Source organism: Formica exsecta, unplaced genomic scaffold (assembly GCF_003651465.1).
Source record: "Formica exsecta isolate Colony F162 unplaced genomic scaffold, ASM365146v1 scaffold62, whole genome shotgun sequence".
Lineage (NCBI taxonomy): Eukaryota > Metazoa > Arthropoda > Insecta > Hymenoptera > Formicidae > Formica > Formica exsecta.
In genome coordinates, this window is record NW_021853381.1 from 209,615 (window position 1) to 233,028 (window position 23,414).

The following is a 23,414-nucleotide window of genomic DNA, read 5'->3' on the forward strand; positions in this document are numbered from 1 at the left end:
TAGATTGTGTTCTGTCCGATGATCTGTGATTGTGAAATAGTTCAAATTTTTATTTCTTATTCCAAGTACAATCTTCCAGCGCGATGACATCACCGTTTGATTATCGTTATCTCGACAATGAATCTCTTGTCACGATAAAAATTAGATATCGAGAATTATGTCACTTTTCATTTATTAACAACAAACAATTTGATCAAGCTCGAAAGTTTAAAATTTACAATAAGCTTCATCAAATTGATCGTAACTATACATATATAAAGCTGTAACGAGACGTATGACCGCTGGAATTCTCTCGTTATTCTGATGTTCTTTCTCTCCTGAAAGAAGTACGGACGAATACGCAAGATGAGATTATACGGTTGTAAGTCCGTCTGACATTTCTCGTTAAGGTCTCTCATGATAATTGCCGCGAACGTATTTGCTTTACATCGTCCACAGTCTCGTCGGACAAAATTAACAGCAATTAACGCATTTCTTTGTTTTAAGATTCACGCTCCTCCGTCGACATTCCATCGTACCGCTAATCGTGCATTCGTTAGCGTTTGACTCGAATACAATTGACAAAAGAACCGGCACTTGTCATACACTTTTCAAATCTTGTTGAGAGCGATATACGTATTTAGATAAAATTATGTATCAAAAGAGAAAGAACATATACAAACAAAAATAAGAATTTTTAGCTATTTACATATATTTATCGATATACCAAATAGTTTCCTTTGGCATTAAAATAATTTTTAAAATAATACATTAATTTATAAATAAGCTTGTTTATATATCACAGAAAAACACACGCACATATGTTCGAGGATAATTTCGTATCTGAATTAATGTTATTCATGAGTATTTTAGCATGATTGAGTAATATGTGCGCCAGTATATCGATGAGAGATTATCATACATTAATATTTAAACGTTCATGTAAATCCCAAGTACAGGTCTTAATTTTGCTCGATGATCGTATGTATCCCCCGCTTGCTCCATATGAAGCGCGACTAAACCGTTAGCGTTTTACGAGATAACTGTGCAAATCATCGATATAACATTGTCATCGTTGCGTAAGCACCGCATTCGTCCACTACTAAATATGTAAATTACGCCTTGCACAAGATGCCGGCGGCGGCCGACAGTGTCGTTCCCGGCGACTAGTTTTCAGAGATACGCCAACTCCGTTGCTCGTACCGTGACATAGGTAGTCTTTTTGTTTCAGCTTGGTGTTCAGTTTGCTGATGTTTGCACGCTTAGTGGACTTGACAGGTAATTTCTGCAATCACGCGGCGCTCACGTATTCTCAATTATATTTTTCACCGTGTGCCATTTTAATTTAACAATCATAGGAAATTATTGGTAAAACGCACAATTATTGTTGGGTGTACAAAAGCGCATAATCGCTCATATTGTGCAACATTTAAGTATTATTACAGAGTATTATTACATGCATGATATTATATTAACAATACATGAATGAAAAAAAAAATGTAAATTTTTATTCCCGAAAAGAATGCAAATTCGAATTATTATCTTTCTTTATTTCAATCTTTTGGATTCGATTTTTAGAGAATATTAAAATTGTTACAAAATCGTAACCACTGTATGTCGGTCCACATTCGAGCTTGACTTACTAGATTGCTTATTTAACATTGACAGAATTTCATCATTAGCCTTGATCTATGCAATGCATTATTACGTGGAGAATTTAATAATCGCATTATCGTTGAATAGAATCGGCAGGGCGATTGCGAGTTCAAGGAAAACGCACGGATATCCCTACGTGTGTATATAAACGCGTGCCCGTGGCGAATACGTGCATACACGCAGGCTACCAACAGTACGACTTGCATGCTTCATCGAGCCTCAAAGGCTGGCGCACGGATTTATGGCGGTAGATAAAGCAGAATTTATTGACACCGTACTTTTTTCACAATCGACCCATTCTGCATCACCGTAACCGTATGTACACGCCTCGGTTTTGACAAATGTTCGCCGGGATTCGATTGTCTCGATGCGATTGCACATTGTTTCTTCATGAATGATAATATTACGAATATGAAGATCTCTCGTTATCCATTATAAAATAAAAATTTCACTTGATACATAGCATCAATCATTTCATGTTTAATCGATGCGGAAATAGGACAGTGTTTTATTGTGAAGTAATATCGCGCTGATAAGGTTGTGAGAACATGATATCTATGCACATTGTAACTATAAAAATGATTGCTATCGATTATAAAAGTGTATTTATGACGTATTAAATGTAGTAAGCGTAAAGTAAGTAAAATATTTTATCGATGAAAAACGAGAAAGACAGAGAAAAAGAGGAGGGATTGAATCGATAAGTTCATAATTTTTTCAAAAATTTTGGAATAGCTTTTATCATTTAGTTTACATTTTTATTATTTGTTAAATACTCACAATTATTGGAATTTTTCAATCCATGTAGATTATATTCGAAATATGCAAAAATAAGAACGCATGGTGTCATTGACATATAAAGCTTTTGTTTAAATTTTTAGATGTAGACGAAAAATTTGGCAACAATTTAACAATTGAAAAGATCATGCGAACATTAAACTCTTGAGCCTGCTGAAGGCAGTGAATGAATGGTTTACTGATTAGAATCAGAGAAGGCTCATTGCTCTCGAGAGAGACTGGAGAAGACTGCAGCCAGCAGATGAGTTGTCAGAATGTGTGCTCTGAGCGGATGTTCAGCGCGAAATTCTCATTTTTACTGTGGCATTGAATTGCAACAAAAATCATAATATCAAATAATAAAATAAACAATATATACATACACTATATGTGATAAAAAATAAAATAGATAATTGAACGAAAATTGTTCTTGACAACAGATCGCTTGTTCCTATAATATCACTTTATACATATTTTATAGAATTTTTGAGCCGAATTATGTCAATTAATCCGCGTTAATTTCATATCCGACATGATTTGTAGATAGTCAATGGTCGTAAATGTTATCGTCGTTCCCGGAATCGTTGCAGCCTCCCTTTTGCGAGAAACGATCTCGGACAAGATGCCGTCCTTCATCGACGTATCAACAGCAATAAAGACGTGTCTGGTCTCTTCAACGAATAGCAATAAGCGAGCTCGATTCGTTTGATAGTTGACGACGTGCTGCGTGATATGAGCAAACTACATTTTATATTCATGCCGGAGCCACTTGTAAGCTTTTTTTAAATTTTTTTATAATGTATATTGTCATTTTATTTAAGTATAGTTGTGTTTATCTTAGACTGGATAAAACGATGCAGAATAATCAAGGTTTAAAAAATATTCTTTAATAATTCAGCTTCTTGCTTAAACATTATTTTTATCATGTATTTTCTTATAGTAATTCTGCACTTTTAGAGATAATATCCAATTATAATATTTTAGTATAGTGTAAGTGTTCGGGATTTTGCATATCTTCCATTACACTTCAGGAAAATAATATTTTAAGATGATAAAATTTCAAAGTAAAATTTTTTTGCTCGACTTGTTTAACTTAGGGAGCTATTTTTTCAAGTCTTTGCATGCGGTCCTCACATAACCATGCTCAACTGCGAATCCAATTGCGATGCATGACGTAAGACTTTCTAAAAATGCGGTTTATGGGCTGAGGAGGAAAAAAAAAACGGTCGACTGGCAGCTTCGAGGGATGGTAGTCGCGCAAGCATCTCATAAACTTGATCGAGCTATAAATCTTAGACCATTCAAAGAAACGGCACGATTCCTATTCGCAGAATTTTGTTTGCAGTATGATAAAAAATTATTTAAACGAACGAGAAAGATTTTCGTTTCATCTTAATCGTAAAGTTCGACTCTCCAGCTTTTACATGCTGGCACGACTTCCGGAAGACAATAAAAGGTTCACTTTAACAAATTATAGCGAAATTATAGCACAAATATATAAACAAGCTTCTTTAAATAAATACAATAAGAATGTCATGTAATAAAACATATTAAATTTACGAATTTCGATATAGAACATTCCAAAATTTATAATCTTTCTATAAAAACTTGTTTGACGAATCTAAAAAGCAAAGAAATATATACATCAATTTATTAAAGTACGTATATTATCTTATTTTTAGTAAATTTGTAATGCTCATGTTTTTTTAAAAAGAAGAATAAATATAAACGCGTGATAAATGTTCAGACTATATAAATAGCTTTACTATAGTAAAGATTTTATTTCATGATTTGTATAGCGGGATTGTGTCTCCTAGGTTCACGTTGGGAAGAAAGGATAATATCTAACGAAGATATCTAAGAATAGTCAGATATAACGAAGCACGACAGCCAATAATATGAATTTTTTACTTGATATTTTAATCTCACGGCGGATAGACTTTGCAGACGACAATTATGAATTTAGATTAAAAGACGTGCTAATTTTGACCAAAGTAATACAACTCTCTGGAAAAAGGAACGTATAATAAACACTTGAATATTTTATATTAGAAGAAATCCACGCTTATAATTTTATCTATGTAAATAAAAATAATTTTTAATCAATTTAGATTAATAAAAGAATTTATAAAACAGAATAAAATTTATAATTTTCTTTGTTAGTAAAGAAATATCGTTTTTTTTTATATTTAGTAACATCGAAGTAAAGTCTTTTACATGCTGATCAAATTTGTTCCGCGGAATTTTTATTTTTAAAATGTCATTCCTCTCCCAATCAGACAGAAGGTGAATGGTCAATAACCAATAAAGTCTATATTATGTAATACAAAGCTGAGTTGAAATATATCTAACAGTACGAATTATGAGTTTAAACGTGCGCGAGTTGCAGAGGTTAATAAAAGAATAAAAACATCGGTTATATCAGAGACAAGGGGCACGACGTTATTTACATCGCGTATTAACTTTATTTGTGGACTCTTTCTTTTATTCTTCATTTTTGCGTCCCATATATTTCGATTAATATTAAGTAACTTAAGTGATGATAATCCGACTCTCTCTTCTTATTTCTTTTTTTCTCGCTTTCTGCTTTCAATAATGTTTTATGAGCAAAATACAATAATTGCGGCATCGCCGTAAAATAATCAAATTTAAAGTCAGTATTTATCATGCATAGCATTTTTTCTTAAGAATTCCATAATTTTGACTGTGCTTCTCATTTCCACGGCTCAATTAATTTCCAACCAAAGTAGAAAATTACCGTTCGCCCGACAGCGAAAGGAAAATTATTAGCACTCTGCGTGCTAAACGCGAAGCCGCATATCGAGCCGCGGCAAGGGAGAAAAGAGAAAGAAAAGACTCAAGTGCGCGGGCCCCTCGTCTTCTGCCTCGGGCGCATATGCATACGAACAGGCCCACGTATGCGGGCACGTCTGACTCACAACCGGACCGGCACGATGTAACGCGACACAACGGTGTTGCCATGGGCTTGACTCCGGCTTGACTTAAGGCGTCTGGTCCAAGGTAAATGCAGACCCTGCGGCGCGAAACGAATAAGGGGATCACGCTAAAATCACGACTTCGCATGGATACGCAGGGAGGACGGGGCCACGCGTGCACCCGGTTGACGCGAGCACCGGGTCAGCTCCTCTTTCCTCCCTCCGGTCCATGAAACGAGGGGCCCATTTCTCAGGTAGAGACGAGGCGCTCTTTCCACGTTCCTTCCAGTGGACACGCGAGAACCAGTTCTACCCGCCCACGTTTCAGACAAGACAGTCCTGACGGGACCCTTCCTTTTTACCTCCTTCTTCCTGCAACCTCGCGGGATAATTCTTGCAGCGACACGGGCTCTCTCTCTCTCTCTCTCTCTCTCTCTCTTTATCCTCTGATTCATATCTTCTTGTAGTTAAATGAATAGGATCAGAATTGATTTATCACTGTATACGCGCCGCATGCCCTTCAATTTATTAAACTGCACACGTATACTTTATGTGATATATTTATTATTAGATATTAATTCGATTTATGCAGTATTATCGATTATCGCAATTCATCGACCTTTCATCCGCGAACCCTTATCGATGGACATCGTATTTAGAATATTGATTAACTATCACTACGGTAAGAAGTCATTAAATTATTTCTTATATATAGATATCCTTGAGATACGTGACTCTAGCAAGAAAATGTACCGTAATAAAATACATATATTTCCTGTCTGTAATTTTAATGACATACATTATCTAGGTTGCACATCGGGGATTTGAAGAATTTATAATATTATATCACACCCAAGATCCGCTTTTCAAAACGTCAATCATTCGTTTACTCATAAAAGCGGAAATAAACAGAACTGACAATTGCAAATGTAAAACTTGCGAATCGAGAAATCAAAATTATATACCATTTCGCTGCTATTTTTCCGAAACTGACAGACAAAATTTTGCACTTTGGCAAAGATTACTATTATTTATTTGATCAATATTTGTCCTGAATTGAGACGAGAAATAGTATTGTTTTATTTGCTTTCTCATAGAGGAAGCTTTGTTTTATATACCCTCCTTTTTCTCTTGACATGTCGCGATTTAGCAATTGAGCCTAATAATTAATACCCTATATCCTCTCTCATAGTGATTTATTCCCTAACTTCGCGCCAGTTTTGAAGCAAGCATCGTATCGGCTAGGAAAATAGCCAATACGGTAGCAGTCGGCAGTGGGTGGGCTGCTGAACGCGGCGCACAAATACGTTATTTACCAGTGCATGCGTAGAGATGCGGCAAAAGCTCGGGCTTGAGCCGAGATCCTACCTGTCCGGGCGTCGAAGTTACTTTATTCAGGGGATAACAACCGACTTGACCAGACTAGAGTCTGACGCGCGAGGGACTCGTTTCCACTGATGTGATTAGTCTCGCTATATGTCACTAATTAATACCGAGAAATCGTTGCTCTTTTGTCATTTTAATCTAATAGCTATAAATCACTTAAAGATTAATTATTATAATAATTCACACACAGAAGGATTATTGTTTTATTTATACAATAATATATTTAATTATTTAATTAATATATATTTATTTATTTTAGTTCAATTATTTTATTCTAATATTATTATTGCTATTCTATTTTGTTGCAATTAAAAAAAAGTAGTGTCAGAAATGTTAGGTAATTAATTTTATCTAGATAAAAACAATCTAGATTGCATAAAACATATTGTCGGTACTCTGAATTTAACTATCCGAAAATGGTGGTTAGACAAAGATGCATGATAAATTCAATTCGCGGCGAAAATTAAGTTTATTTTCGGTTTGGTACCGGCAAAAATACGTTGCACATCGGGGATTTGAAGAATTTATAATATTATATCACACCCAAGATCCGCTTTTCAAAACGTCAATCATTCGTTTACTCATAAAAGCGGAAATAAACAGAACTGACAATTGCAAATGTAAAACTTGCGAATCGAGAAATCAAAATTATATACCATTTCGCTGCTATTTTTCCGAAACTGACAGACAAAATTTTGCACTTTGGCAAAGATTACTATTATTTATTTGATCAATATTTGTCCTGAATTGAGACGAGAAATAGTATTGTTTTATTTGCTTTCTCATAGAGGAAGCTTTGTTTTATATACCCTCCTTTTTCTCTTGACATGTCGCGATTTAGCAATTGAGCCTAATAATTAATACCCTATATCCTCTCTCATAGTGATTTATTCCCTAACTTCGCGCCAGTTTTGAAGCAAGCATCGTATCGGCTAGGAAAATAGCCAATACGGTAGCAGTCGGCAGTGGGTGGGCTGCTGAACGCGGCGCACAAATACGTTATTTACCAGTGCATGCGTAGAGATGCGGCAAAAGCTCGGGCTTGAGCCGAGATCCTACCTGTCCGGGCGTCGAAGTTACTTTATTCAGGGGATAACAACCGACTTGACCAGACTAGAGTCTGACGCGCGAGGGACTCGTTTCCACTGATGTGATTAGTCTCGCTATATGTCACTAATTAATACCGAGAAATCGTTGCTCTTTTGTCATTTTAATCTAATAGCTATAAATCACTTAAAGATTAATTATTATAATAATTCACACACAGAAGGATTATTGTTTTATTTATACAATAATATATTTAATTATTTAATTAATATATATTTATTTATTTTAGTTCAATTATTTTATTCTAATATTATTATTGCTATTCTATTTTGTTGCAATTAAAAAAAAGTAGTGTCAGAAATGTTAGGTAATTAATTTTATCTAGATAAAAACAATCTAGATTGCATAAAACATATTGTCGGTACTCTGAATTTAACTATCCGAAAATGGTGGTTAGACAAAGATGCATGATAAATTCAATTCGCGGCGAAAATTAAGATTATTTTCGGTTTGGTACCGGCAAAAATACGTTCGATCGCCGTTTAATTTTACGGCCGATCGCGAAAGTCGGCCGGATATATCCGATTAATTTAATGACCAATATCGTAGGAGTCGCGCGCGCGCCCGAGGGAAGATACACGGGCGTACACATATCGGGAGGGGAATGATGAAGAAACGAGCTGAGAGCGACTACGAGAATAGAGGTCCAGCGACGTTAATACTCCGATAAGGATTATATGAAAAATCGATTAGTCGAACGAACCGGTCGGATAATATTTCAATTCGCGGCGAAAATTAAGTTTATTTTCGGTTTGGTACCGGCAAAAATACGTTCGATCGCCGTTTAATTTTACGGCCGATCGCGAAAGTCGGCCGGATATATCCGATTAATTTAATGACCAATATCGTAGGAGTCGCGCGCGCGCCCGAGGGAAGATACACGGGCGTACACATATCGGGAGGGGAATGATGAAGAAACGAGCTGAGAGCGACTACGAGAATAGAGGTCCAGCGACGTTAATACTCCGATAAGGATTATATGAAAAATCGATTAGTCGAACGAACCGGTCGGATAATATTTATGCCGTCCCGCGGCCGAACTATATTACTTGTTTCGAGGGTATACACTCTTGTTGTGTAGCGTATACGGCCTATTGTAACGCTTGTAATACGACATACGTAATACGCATGATGACTTTAACAACGGTATCGAAACGTTCCGCGCCAGAAATGTTTTAAATATTTATTTTTATGCGATGAGGGAAACGACAATATTTAATTTGAAGAAGCTGCACTCCTTGGTAATCCAGTAAACGTGTCGCTTCAAATTGTTAATTGATTTCAGAGATGTCGGATATATTAAATTCAAACTTCCGGTACATTTCTATAAATAAATTAATGTTTTATATACGCAAAATTTAAGGAACATCGTATAATTAAGTTTAATTAAATTTTCTTTTATCTCAAATAATGTAAGACAAAGGAGAGAAAAAATTATAAATCTTTTGCATACCTAAGTGAATAAATGAAGAAACTTGTTTAGATGGCTTAGATAGCAGAATACGCACATCATCTAAATGCATTGATTAGTCTGACTTCTCGCGCATCGATTTGTTAGAACATCATCAGTAGCAAATTATACAAACGAAGATGTTTCTACATCGTTTCTTATGACAACAAATTGAACTAATTACAACGTATTCTCAAAGCAATTTTATAGCTGTAAACATGTTTTTAACGGTATACATAATTGTCATATATCGTATAAATCTCTCTGATACGTTAAATACATCAATAACTGCTTACATAACAGTAATAGTATATTAAAAAGGCATAAAGAAAGAAACAAAGCAGATACAAAATTAAATATATATATATGTGGATAGAAACACACCTTGTATAATTAAATCGATTGTGATACCGTTTTAATTCGGTAGAGGCAAACGCGGAAAGACGATCTTGAATGTTTAATCTCGCGGCATTTCGAATCCGCAGGTAATATATTCTCAATCTTCGTGATGCGATTTCACGTATGTAACTTTTGGTCACGGTATGTAGGCCCGTTTTCGAAAGACCGGTCCGAAAGACCACGAGGAAACGGGGTTGACTTTTGGGAGCGACTCGATGAAACATGAATAAAATGATTTACGGGATCGTTTGCATAAAACTCCACACCCGAACATCCACTATTACGTCATATCCAAGATGCGCCGGGAACAAAAGTCGCTGATTTCATCGAGCGTACGAGTGACAAACGTCGTAAAACGTATTCGAAGAAATGAATTGACAAGTTACCATTGACCAAGATAACAAGTTTATCGTTTAATTAGAATTTGTATAAAACAGTAAGATAATTAATACAAGTATCGATTGTAAATTTAAAGATTGCAAATAAAAACAAAAATTTTAGAAAGAATACTCTTTTTTTAAATATAAATAACTTTTTTTTATATTAATAAAAATACTAGAAAAGCGTGTTTTAGGAAAAAGCTATTTTTGAGGATATTATTTGTAGTTTTCTTCTGAGTAATCATTAATCAATAATAATAATCGCATTAATCAGCATCAATTTCCTTACCAATTTATTGTCAATTTTGATTTAAATATCCTATCTATATTAAAATCGCGTTATTACTATTTAACGAGAAGAAAGCTTAAAATTTTTGGTTGTCATTTTTAAACATTAAATCGATAGTCGACCAACTCGAAATAATATCTTAAGTCTTAAGTCATAACATACCAGTCGGTACGCTATTACATTGGATCTGAGTATATATGCTATGCAAATGCATTGATTTAAACCGCTCAAATATGAAAGACGTTTTATATATAATAAGCATACATTTTTCTAATATTTTTATGATATAAGCTGATATTAGTCATTAAAGTAAATAAAATTATAAGTCATATCACTTGATAATCGCATTAAAATAAGATAAAAGATCGCGCACTTAACGCAAAATTATTTCTCATGAATAATTGAGAATTGAAATGTAGGTCAGTATACGAAATATATATGTAAATAGAGATATCGCGCGATGTATTATCTTTCGCAATGTCGTTGATTTCGAGTGTATAAAAGCGCCTTAATTGTTCGGTCGGCGCGAGATAGGCTCCGACTTTAATTAAAAGGCACGCACTTAACGCGCATCTTCTTGCAGACTTAAGTAGATGTTTATGCGCCTTCTCTCTTGTCCATATCTATTTATGGCCGCTCCCGTAGACGCGAGAAAGACGGCGACGGCGAGACTTTTGCCTTCGTTTTATTCCGCCCATGACACTTGCCCGCAATGAATAAGCTCCCGACTTTTTTCCAGGACGTCGGGATAAATATGGGATGTAGGAAGCGCGAAGTTTTATCACGCGCGATACAATCTCGACGATAAGCTATCGAAGATTCTTGGACTACCGCGTGATTAACCCATTAACTCACATACGCCGTGCAAACAGGTTTGACGGTCGCATAAAGCCATGCAATATATGTACGTTCTATTCTGTACAAATTATTTAAAATCCCTGTTATTATCATCAAGTTTGAGATTTAATTTAGAAGTTAAGTAATTGAAATTATTCCAATAATAAGTTCTTGGGTTACTTAATCCCAGATTTTGATATTTCGTTATAATATTTTAACTTTCATTATTAACTAACTTCATAATTAAGAGCTCAAGTTTCTATCAAGGCAAAATTGATTTCATATTTATTAAGAAATTTATGTTCCATATATTCCGAGTTCAACAATCAATTCAATTATCAATAAGCCATAAATATTAAATTATTTCACCTAAAAACACGCGTATAATTTTTCGAGCGACCGTTTATAATTGACGGTGCGTGATATCTCGTTATATTGTATGTTTATCTCTTTACTGTTCATCAGCCGCTATATATATGTAAAATGTGATATCATCCTACAAAAAAGGGAAAGAGTTCGGCGATAATTGTCGGTGGTAAAATGCGTAAGTAACGTAAATGTCCTTTCAGCACGCGGATATACTTATACAAGTGTCCGGTAAATAATCGCTCGTGAGTCCCGGCGTAGCAAAAAGTAGATCCCTTCTGGCGATACGACACTTAACGCTTCACTCGTCGCCGATCCTCAAGTACCCGCCGTTCGAGGACTAGAAGTAGTACTTGCAAACGACTTCTCTCGACAGTCTTTCGAGAATTCCAAAAGGCGTCAGCTAGCATGAGAGATGCAAGTGATAGTAGTGGTGCGAGAATATTGCATTGAGCATTTGTTCGTACTGAGGATCGATATTAATGAAGAAATTAAAATATGTCTGTAATACATGACGAACAAAACGCCATTTAGCGTCCAATTACCGTCAAGTATATCTGTTTTTACGTACATTGAAAATTAATAAGACGTTTAATTACGAGGATAAATATTAAATTGCGATACGATACCTGTGGATTAAATTTTCGCCAAAACAAAATCAAATTTTTTAATAGAATAAGTATATAATCGCATAACGAATATTCTGTGCAAACGGTATGTCTGGCGTTTTTAATCTATCTCTGATCAAACCGATCAAATAAATTTTATAAAAAATATTATAGTTCAATGCATATTGGAATTCTCTAACAAAAAAAAAAAGAATTTAATATTACCTCGAGCAAATTTCCGTATTTCATTTTTGGAATTTAATACCTCGAGCAAATTTCCGTATTTCATTTTTGTATTATATTTTGAGGGTCTGATGAAAAAACGCGAATCGATGTATAATTGATAAGAGATACAAACATTAATTAAGCAGATTTTAATGTTAATCTCAGCCGAATGATCGCACCGTAACATGATACGGTTTCGCAATATTATCGAGAGCGGTAAAATGGACCTGCGGCTCGCCTGAAATAATTAATTCGTTCTTGTGAACGAGCATAATGATGTGGAAAAAAGACTAAGGCAACCGCGCACACCATTGCGGACTTCGCACGGTTAGGTAAGCGATTTATCGTATATGCCTCTCGGATGAAGGTCCCTCCACGTCCCATCTGCTTGCATTATAGCTTTCTTGCGATCTTTTTCCTTTTTCTCTCGTTTCTCCACACATGCATCCCGATTTTTCGACGACCCTGACGATTTACGTAATATCAGATACCGGCTTGATCCTTTTAGTGCCGCGAAGCAATCGAGGCGAAAGATTTCTCGATAGTCGCGTCGCGTGTCGTATCACTTTAATTGACGCGTCCAAATTATGTCAAAATTAGTTATGATTATTATTAAATATGTGAATCATTAGTATTTGAAACATGTTAATTATAAAATGATTATTCATGTATAAATAGGTATAAATTGATAATTATATTACATTGTGAAAAAAATAATAACAATATAAATTTTATCTATGTAACATTTGAAAACCATCAATTTCAATCGCTTTAATTATTCTTCATTTTCATGCGCAATAATTATATTTTTCGAGATGATTGTGTGATGATTATGATAAATTAATATGTTACAGAAACGTTAAAGAAGTGCATCACACAAAGTGATATATATGCGATAAGATTGCATGAATGATCGTGTTGAATTATCATACCGAGGTTAATTTATGAGTTCCTTTAAATTTGGGTTAATTCGACGCGACAATCAATTAAGTGTACAAAATGCACGCACGCTCCTATGGGAATCATCTGAAATATTCGTATGACTTCATTAGGGTCAACCGATGAAATTTATGAGGCTCTTTAATAAGTGGTACTTATAGTGTTAAAGTTATCATCCGATATGTAATTTTCGAGCTGTTTAAGCCCTTTTAAGCTGTTCATTTCATATCGTTTTCGTGCACAGGCTCAATTATTTAAGATTTATGCGTGTCACTCATCGCTTCGTCATTTTTGCGAAGCAGAATGATATATTTATAACATATTTTTTCTTTTTTTCCTTGATATTAGTATGTAATAAATAAATGCGCTGTAATTAATAAAAAAAGTTACTAAAGAACACTTTCCTGCTGCATTTTCTGACCTTATGTGGAAAAATTTCGTTATCAATTTACGTTCTTAATCATTTCGATATTATTTCTTATTTTTAAAATTGCACTTCTGGTTTGATTTTTCCCGAGCATAATGTTTACAAATTTTGCTACATTATGCTTTACCATATAAGAAAATTATATGTTACACGAGTAAATTATAGCCGTAAGACTTATCATTAACGTGTGAATATTAAGCTTATAAATATAAAGAATAGCTTTCTTACACTCTCTTATACATAATGTTAAATGTCAAATACTGATATTTTTATCAAAACTATTGCATAATAAATCACTTCTATATAATAATTACTCTAATTATACATTTCATCTGCCGAGATGGAAATCTTATTAATGCTACATTTTTTTGCAAGCAGATACTCGTGCTTGCGGAAGCACTGTAATCGCGAGTTTGAAAATCTTCCGTATCTAATGAAGCCTTGCAAGAATAAATGATGATATCTCCTTTTATGTAGGAACCTGAACTTTTCAAATTATCTGTACCATACAAAATTATATGCGTTGAAGTGGGAAGACCTGTGTGATTTTCTGTAAATATATTCTGTTAATTCGTATAAACGTATCACGTTAAGTAAAAAAAAAAATATATATATATATAGTTTGCGTTATACATTGTTAAGGAAAAGATGTGAATTTGAACGAACTCTTTTACATAATATTAATTTAATGTGGATCTCTGGGGGAGAGAAGCATCGGTATAGAGCAACAGTATCGAATGCGCTGCCAGGCCACACTATGTGCATTACCATATTTTTCATAAGATACAAATCTTTCAGATCCTTCGTCCGTGCGAATCCCTCGCAATTCAAGCAAGAATGGTCAGGAACGGCGGCGCTATGAGCGAGAAAAAGGGGTGCAATAACAGAAGGACCGCAACTTTTTCTTCCGCGTACATCGTCATTTTTACGGAAGGATAATATTCTAGAAGAGGATTCGTAAAATGGCGATCTATTCCTCTATACGAGAGGAATAACAAATACGAGAATGAAATCTTGCTGATTTTACGATAAAATATTTTCACAAAAATAAATAAATATAAGTAGTGAAAGAGTATTGCCGAATTCCTCAGAAACGTAAATATACGCTAATACATACGACCAATTTTCATATATATATATAATTACAAATTAATTATAACTCAAAGAATAACCGCAATTATTTTGTTTCGATACATTAAAATAACTTTCACTGTTTTTAATTTATTTTTTAACACAAATTATACGATTTTTGAATTAACATTTAGTGTCATCTACGATTTTTATATAAAACAGAAATATTAACTTAAGTAGGAGATTAATTAAATTTTAATAAAAATTAGCGTCCGTTCAATTTTATCCCTATTTGGACAGTATTATAAAGGGACTGTCACAGCATATAAATTACTTAAGATGATAAAGAATGACGAAACATGAACGTTCGAGGTTACGGTTAAATAAGACTTAAGATGACGAATTAAACTGTAAGTACGACCTCTGTTTTAACGATATTCAGAAGTCGTCAAACGAGTGTCGGGATTTAGCTTTCTCTCTGTACATATATGCACTGTATGTGTCGCAATGGCACAGTTGGTTCCTTGATAGAGATTAAAATGCAGTAATCGCTTGTCGATAATTCGTCAAACCAAAAATTTATAGAGAATTATTATTAGAAATATATTACAGAGATATATTATATAATAATAGTATCGTCTCTCTTTCTCCCTCTCTCTTTCTCCCTCTCTCTCTCTCTCTCTCTCTTCTTCTCTCTCGAATATTTATAGCTTTAGAACCTAATCGACAAATTTGTGATAAGGTGAATTTATGCCAAGGGCGTCACTCTATCCATACGTTGATAAATCGAGCACAATCAACTAACGCGAGTAATATCTTCAGGCAACTAGTGTGAGTATATGCGTGTGTGTATATGTTGGAGTAAGCTATTATTATATCAAATATAAATTATAAAAAAAATTTAATATGTATATACAAAACATATACAAAACTTTTTCATAAACTTTTTTAATTTTTTGATTGAAAAGAAGTGTTTGCAGGCGCTTGCATTCTGTGCCAACCATGGCACTCATTTTCCCGCTGAATACGACTTATAACACTTACATATTGTCAAAATGCCGATTAGCAAAATGATCATCTGTGCATGCAAATGTCTGCAAGCGCCGTGAAATAATAATTCGACTCCAGATCGAGGAACGATTCGAAATTAATCAAGCTACCGACGAACCGTGGCGAACGTGCCGTTCCGAGAATAACTATTTTAATTCAATATCCGTCGATTCGCGATTCATCGAGTCAGTGTCCCGTGGGTCAGGACGATATATTATCCCTAAAAAATTTCTCTATCGCCATGAAAAGGCACGAATTTAAATCCTCACGTCCTTGACGGATTTGTTCTCGGAATTAAAAAATACAGCTTACTCTCTAGATACGATTATATCTCATGCAAGTACACAGAATCAATTCAGTTACTTTGGATTATTATTTTAGGTTATTACTTCGGAATTATTTTAGATTCGCCGTTTCCTTTCAAAGCAGTATCGATGCTTGCGATATTCTGTTAAGGATGAATATAGATATCAAAGTTAAATTTAAATATTTTTACTCACAATTTTTCGCATCATCGGGCGCATCGCGAATGCAACGAAAATGCAGACTTGCGTGTCGCAATAGAGCGATGTTAGAACTTAAATAGAGCCATTTACTATGCATATAAATTGAATTTATATATATTTATTTAGCAATTTAAAGAGTACTAATAAAAATATATAATATATAACATTACAGAGATAAATATATAACAGAAAAATCTCTTCAAGAATTTTTGACTGTAAATAATTTGTTCTTAGCAACAATTCAAGATTGAGAAAGTCTTCGTTCACTCACTATTATATGCGTGAAAAAAATTGCGTCGTAGAAGTTATGAAGAAACTGACCCGAAGGATCGTCACGCTCACAATTTTTCGCATCATCGGGCGCATCGCGAATGCAACGAAAATGCAGACTTGCGTGTCGCAATAGAGCGATGTTAGAACTTAAATAGAGCCATTTACTATGCTGCTTCGAATAGCGCACATCGCGGAAGACACATGTATCGCTGCAGGTCCCGAATGAGAGATCGTCACTTGAGATTCTTAACACGAATTAGTCGCAAAGTGCAAAAACATTTTTTGCATCGCGGGTCACAATTTGCACATCTTGCTGTTTTGCCTTTGTATCGCTGGTATCTCGATATTTGATACCCGCGACGGAAGATAACATAATCATTGTCAAGTTATCGTGACAAATAGGTGTACTATAACACAAGTCTTTCGATCGACGATATACCGAAGCCTTTCGATGCACTTGATCGTGGCAAAAATGCATTTGTTCCAATCGATTTGCACGATCAAAGTACTTACTCTGTTATAATTTGATTATTTTTTGTCGCCAAAAATACTTTTGTTCCAAAATAAATTAGGTGATGCAATAATGCAGTTCGTATATTGTTTAACAAAGCTGCAGTTGCATTTTGGCAAGCAGTGTGTTTATTTATTTAGATCATGTTAAATATAGTATGAACAATATTTTATCTGATTTTCAAATAGCGCAATGTATCATTCTTTCAATATGTAAAATTAATTACATTGTTATTTTTGGTAAATTTTGCTTTTTCCAAAAATAAATAATTTTAATCTCAAACTTTTTTTAAAAATTATGATAAAAATATACTACATTTATATATTTAATACATATATTATGCGTGAAAAAAATTGCGTCGTAGAAGTTATGAAGAAACTGACCCGAAGGATCGTCACGTCAGTCCGTCGACGAAATGTCGCTTCGGCGGAAATTCGTGCCCCGCGGAATGATATTTCGCTGGATTGGCGGGTTCCAGAAGCGATCCGAGTTCGCGATGACACAAGTTCGACTTGCGCTTGTATCCGCATCTACGGAGTTCGAGGTGTGATCGGAATATAATCGATTCACGCGAATTATCCCAGAGTGTGTTTCGTACAGGGATGTCGGACAAGTTCGGCGGTGTTTCGCATAACAATTCAATCCGTATTTTCCGAATCCACATCACCGAATATTCGACGATCCACGGGGACGCATCGGTCCTCTTTCCCCATACCTGTTGATCGTCGTTAAATCGAGAGATTTTTTTGTGCAACGCAATCGATGCATCTTTTATTTTAGAAAAACAAAAAAGGAATATATCTAAAGCCCCGAAGATTATAAGACTTATTACCAATGCTTTCTCGAAAAGGAGAAATCTAGTTTCTAGTTTAAAATTCTAAACTTTACATTATTAAATAATATTTATAATTGTCATATGATATAATGTATCATCCCTACAACACGTACATATTATATATTTTATTTTATTCTTTATTTAACGTGGCATTTTAACGGATAGTGCGAAATATCATTATCAAAAAATTCGAAAACTAAAAATATCGCGAAGAGTAGGATATTTAAAATATGATAAATTTTAAATATTGAAGAAGTAAAATAGCTATATATCAATAGAATTGATAACTTAATGAACCCAAAATAATATTTGCGTTGATATAAGCAATACGTTTAAATAATTAATCGATTTTTTCCGATTTCGTCGTTCATATCGGATTTTATTTCGACTTTTCAACTATCAAGAACACGAACGAAACGGAGCACAGTTGGAGTACAGAGCAATGCTATCTTGTTCGAACCGTCTAGGCAAACCTTCTATCAAAAACTGCATACAAACGAAAGAATGTGACAGAATGTCACGATATACAATTGAAGGAAGAAAGGACCTTCGACATCTCTACGAAAAAATGAAAAATCATTTGTAACACTCTAACGTACGAACTTATCGTAACGATTTACGAGAGCGATAAGTATGCCTCCACGTGAGGTATGCGGCGATTCTTATCATCAGACGTAAGTGAGATACATAACAGGTATAATCGCGGTAATTGAACCGTGTGAACTATCTAATCGCTGCCGCGAAGAATTTCCGAAATTCTTCGCGAGTTTCCAACTGATAAATTCACGAATATTCCAAGGAATGATAGCTATTTTATAATTTAACGTAATTTTGAATTTTTACTTTATCTATTTTTAATCGTAAAAATAATTTTAGAAATGTGTATAATTATTCTTTTTTTATACACTGGATTAAATGATGTATTACTACAAGCTTCTTTCATAGCATCATATTTAAAAATTTTGCAGTGATAAGTTACATTCCCCAGATTATTTCCCGTCGATTAAACTAACACGAAATGTCAATTAATATCTCTTATCTTCAATCATCGTTCAGTAGTATTACACGTGCAGTTTTCCGAAAGGATGACATTGTCGAATCACGATGCTTTTTTCGGAGCACCGTCCGCAAAAAGGAATTTTGCGAGATATTAATACCGGTAATTTCAATTCGGGGATCAGACGATCCAATACCATGTGAACGGCTTATTCTAAAAACTCACCTCGGATGCTGTCACGAGGCCGTCCGCCGCGATCAGCAACAGGAACAACGCACTCTTTAGCAACACACGGTTCTTCATCTTGTTGCTGGTCATTCGTCGCGACCGGCAAGAAGTCACTTCTTTCCTCGACCTCTTCGTCCTCTTCCTGACTGACCCTTCCTTTCTTCCTCTCTCTCTTCCTTTCCCTCTCTCTCTCTCTCTACTGTCTATCCCTCTTGATCTTTCTCGCTCGCTCTTTCTCTCAATCGACACCTATGGGACACCTTAGCGACGATGCATGGCGAAACGAGCGGATGAAAAAATGATTCCTTCAAGGACGGCTGCTCTTTTCGTCCTGATGAATAATGCTCGTCGAGGGCTTCCTCGATGGTCCTCGGTGGTTCTTTTCGCGCGAACGTTCGCGAGGGGGCGCGAACGGACCGAACGGGCGGAAGCTGATGACCGGGAGGACCGATCAAAACCGGAAATCGCGGCACACGACCTGGGCTTTCTCTCTCTCTCTCTCTCTCTTTCTTTCGCTCTCTTTATTCGCTACTTGTCGGCGAGAAGGCCGCGCGACCACGCCGTGGCCAACAACACCGCACCGGCGTTCGGTAGCGTCTGAGAGGCCGAGCGTACCGACAAGATAAAACTTTTTCAAAAGCCCCGTGGTTTTCCCTCTCCTCTCCGATGGATCCGGCTCTTTCTCTCTCACTCTTCGCGTCCCGCTCTCGCGGCTCGACTTCCTCTTTCTCCACGTTGGATTCCCTCTTGCCGAGGAGAGTTCGTCTTTCCCCCTTCTTCCACTCATTCCCTCCCTCCATCTCTTTCTCCCTCTCCTTGTATTTCGCCGACGCGATCTCGCAGCCTCTCCCACCATCCGGATCGGCACATTCCCACCCTCCATCAGATTCTTTGATCCGCCGTCTCGCTCTATCGAAGTTCACTCTCGTCTCTCTCCCTCTCTCCCTCTTTTGATCCCCACCGCCGTAAGGGTGGTTGCGTTTCTCCCTCGGACCAATATCCCCTGGGATTCTCTCCTCGTTCTCACTGTGGTCAAAGTCGCTCCCTGCCCTCGTAGCCGCCGTCGAACGGCGGGGAGACCGCTTAGGAGGCAGCCGGCCCGTGAGCGAAGATCACGGTTGCACATTTTCACGCCCGCACTCTCTGCAATCTAAAAATGCTCGCGATACCTTGAAAATACAGATGTTTTATTATTGATACCGAGTATTCTTAGTGTCAACTATTCCATTTTTAGCTAAGTATATAATAGCAAAGAATACGAGTCAAACCGAAGCCTAATTAAGACAGCAAGACATTGCGTCGCACAAATTTTAATTAATTTTTTAACTAACAACAATATGGTAAGTAAATATAATTTTTGACAAATATAAATATTATCATTTAATTGGCTCTGTATTCGTGGCATGTGTAACTTTTTAAATATAACCAATTGCATTTTAGATTATGTCAGTATGACTGACTACATATATATATTATCATAGTAGTCTCAAGATCTTAAAGATATTTAATATTAAAAAACAGAATGCTTTGCTAAAAGTACTAATGATTTATTATTGGTACCAAGTATGTTTGATATCAATAATTAGTATTTCTTAATTAAAGATAAATTTTATATAAATTATATATTATAGATTAATTAAAGATAAATTATATTTATCTTTAATTAATATTTCTAATAATTGATTAATAATTAAATGATAAATTCCATTGAAAACATAATTACAGTTAAATATTAAAAATTAAAAATTAACGAACTAGATTTCTGGAACATAAGGAGAAAATAAAATCTTGCAATTTGATTAAAATTGTAAATAAATTTTAATCAAATTTACTAAGATTTACTAAGTAACTCAGTTATCGAAAGTTAATATCGAAAATTTAAAAATGTTGCGATAGAAAAAATAAAGTATGACTAAATCTTCGCACGATACTTTTAAAATTCGAGGAGATATGTAGTCGTATATAACTGACATTTACTTTTATATATATAATACATCTTAATAAAAGATCCATTATAAAATTAGTTCGCGACATGTGCATTATGCGAATTTACATTCCGCACAAACTGGAGTCAGTTGCGACAGAGCGTTTTAATCGCCGGCCCACGCGTCTCGTCGCTGCTGAAAAAGAGCATTAAAAAATGACGTTTCCTCGCAGACTGCTTCGCAATGGCCCTTTCTCTTTCTCTCTCTCTTTCATCGTCTCAGCAACGCTCAACAGATGTGAGGGAGATGATATTTTTTAAACGGGTCAAGCGTCACCAACGCAGCCGCACTGTCATCGTTATTCGCGCTCTGGCTCGCTATGTATTGCATTCGTTCTCTGCATTTTGCAAGCTCTTCGACAAACGCTATGCATCTGTTCGCAAAACGTCATGATATTCTCAATATAAATTTAGGCCGAATATACATACAGTGCCTCTGCAGATCGATGATTACTGCGACCATTATCGGGAAAAATGCTGTATGGTTTACATTGACATATGGCGAAACTCTACAGAAAAAATTTAAGACAATTAAAGTTGAAAATAATCATCTAAGAGATATTCCAAAATATACTTGCATGCACAACTAGGATAAAATTCATTATTACAGAAATTATCGAGCGAGAAAAATTATTATTTTTTTTTAAATATTGCTTAAGAATATCGAAAAGATATTGTATTTTATTCAATAATATCTGTGAACAAAAATTGTCATATTTTTTTTTCTCTAGAAATTTTCAACTATTTTCGTTACGTATTAAGACATTGCGCTTAATTTATTATGTAGCAAAATTTTAATAAATGATGTAATTGAATAATTTAAATTTAAATAGCAGTCACTAACGGTTATTGATTTGATGATAGAGTTTTGTATGTCAAATTAGTCCACCTCAAATTTTAGTATATCTAAATACTGTTTTTGAAGATGCCACAAATTCTCTTAGGAATTGATAAAGCTATCAAATCATTTGTATCGTATTATAAACAATCTAATGTTGTGATTTAACTGTTGTATTTTTTTATATATAGTTATAAATATTAACTTATATCTCTCACATAGATTATTCTAATTTTGAAATATATAGAGTAAAAAGTATCCTGAATTGAATCTATTCAATTATAATGTACTTTTTATTATTATTTCTCACTAGATTTAATCAAGTTATGAGCTATGCTCGTGAGATACTTTATTCTTTATAATATATTTCAAAATCGTAGCAATCTTTGATATCAATAATTATAATTTATGAAATATAAAATACCTTCTGTGTAATTGGTGTTTACAACTATAGAAAATATAGTACTGTTACATCAAAACTGAAGGAATGTTGGCCGCGATCGGACAACAAATCTTCAAACTTTCGCTGATAAGAAAAGAAAGGATTAATCTCCTCGATCGAAAAATTAAGCTACAGGGATAGCACGTGGATAGAACTGAAAAGAAGGTTCGCGAAAAAGGGTGATGCGAACACACACAGCTACAACCGGTGCAGGGTTATATTAACAAATTGCTAATATTAACAAATACTAAAATAAATCTCAGACAAAACAAGCCCGGTTAATTTATGCTCGGATAATTTATGACATCCGTATGGTCCACGATTGCACGTGGCTTTTCCAAAGTATCGAAGATGATTACCTCTTTTTTCCGTATCCTCGATTTGCTCTACCCGCTTATTTGGCAGATAATGCGGCAATTGATATCAAACAGTTGCATATTACGACGCTAAAATGACGATGATAATAATAACAATGTACATGACTTTTAAAATGTGTAATTTATCATTCGGTGTAAATCTTTCATATATAAATATAGCACCTGCTCGATAATATGCATATTTATAGGAATATCGCTACATACATTAAATGCACATGTTATCAAACATCATGCTTTCTATATGATAAGGTTTAGATGTATTATTTGTTGAATAAAATTTAACAAAAATAAGCATTGTGGTTGAAAGAGAATTATAAAATCATGCGAGAAATGGCTATATATATATCGAAAAGACAAAGTTATCGAATTTGATAATATAAAATCATCCGTGATATGGCAACTATGTGAAAAATTAATTTAAATGGTAAATAGAACAAAAAAGTGAGTTTTATCGTCATTGCATGATGGATAACACTATCCGCGAAATGATGATATATAGGACGAATCGTAAATTGAAATCGAGTTTATATATATATATATA

General features: G+C 34.7%; 1 protein-coding gene and 1 long non-coding RNA gene across 3 annotated transcripts in view; one reads left to right on the plus strand and one right to left on the minus strand.

The window, feature by feature from the left end:
- The window catches only part of LOC115242726 (basement membrane-specific heparan sulfate proteoglycan core protein-like), a 154,754-nt gene extending 134,791 nt beyond the window's left edge, over positions 1 to 19,963 (minus strand). Inside the window, 1 exon segment of the mRNA XM_029819240.1 lies at positions 19,230 to 19,963. Within this exon segment, the coding sequence (XP_029675100.1) occupies positions 19,230 to 19,322 (93 nt within the window). The 5' untranslated portion in view covers positions 19,323 to 19,963.
- Positions 1,148 to 2,797, plus strand: LOC115242741. 2 transcript variants are annotated; one of them, XR_003885098.1, is made up of 3 exons: positions 1,148 to 1,257; positions 1,723 to 1,950; positions 2,517 to 2,797. It is a non-coding gene; the product is annotated as an uncharacterized LOC115242741 (long non-coding RNA). The 2 variants fall into 2 exon arrangements; XR_003885097.1 differs by having other exon boundaries at positions 1,723 to 1,882.
- Positions 19,964 to 23,414: the final 3,451 nt, after the last annotated feature.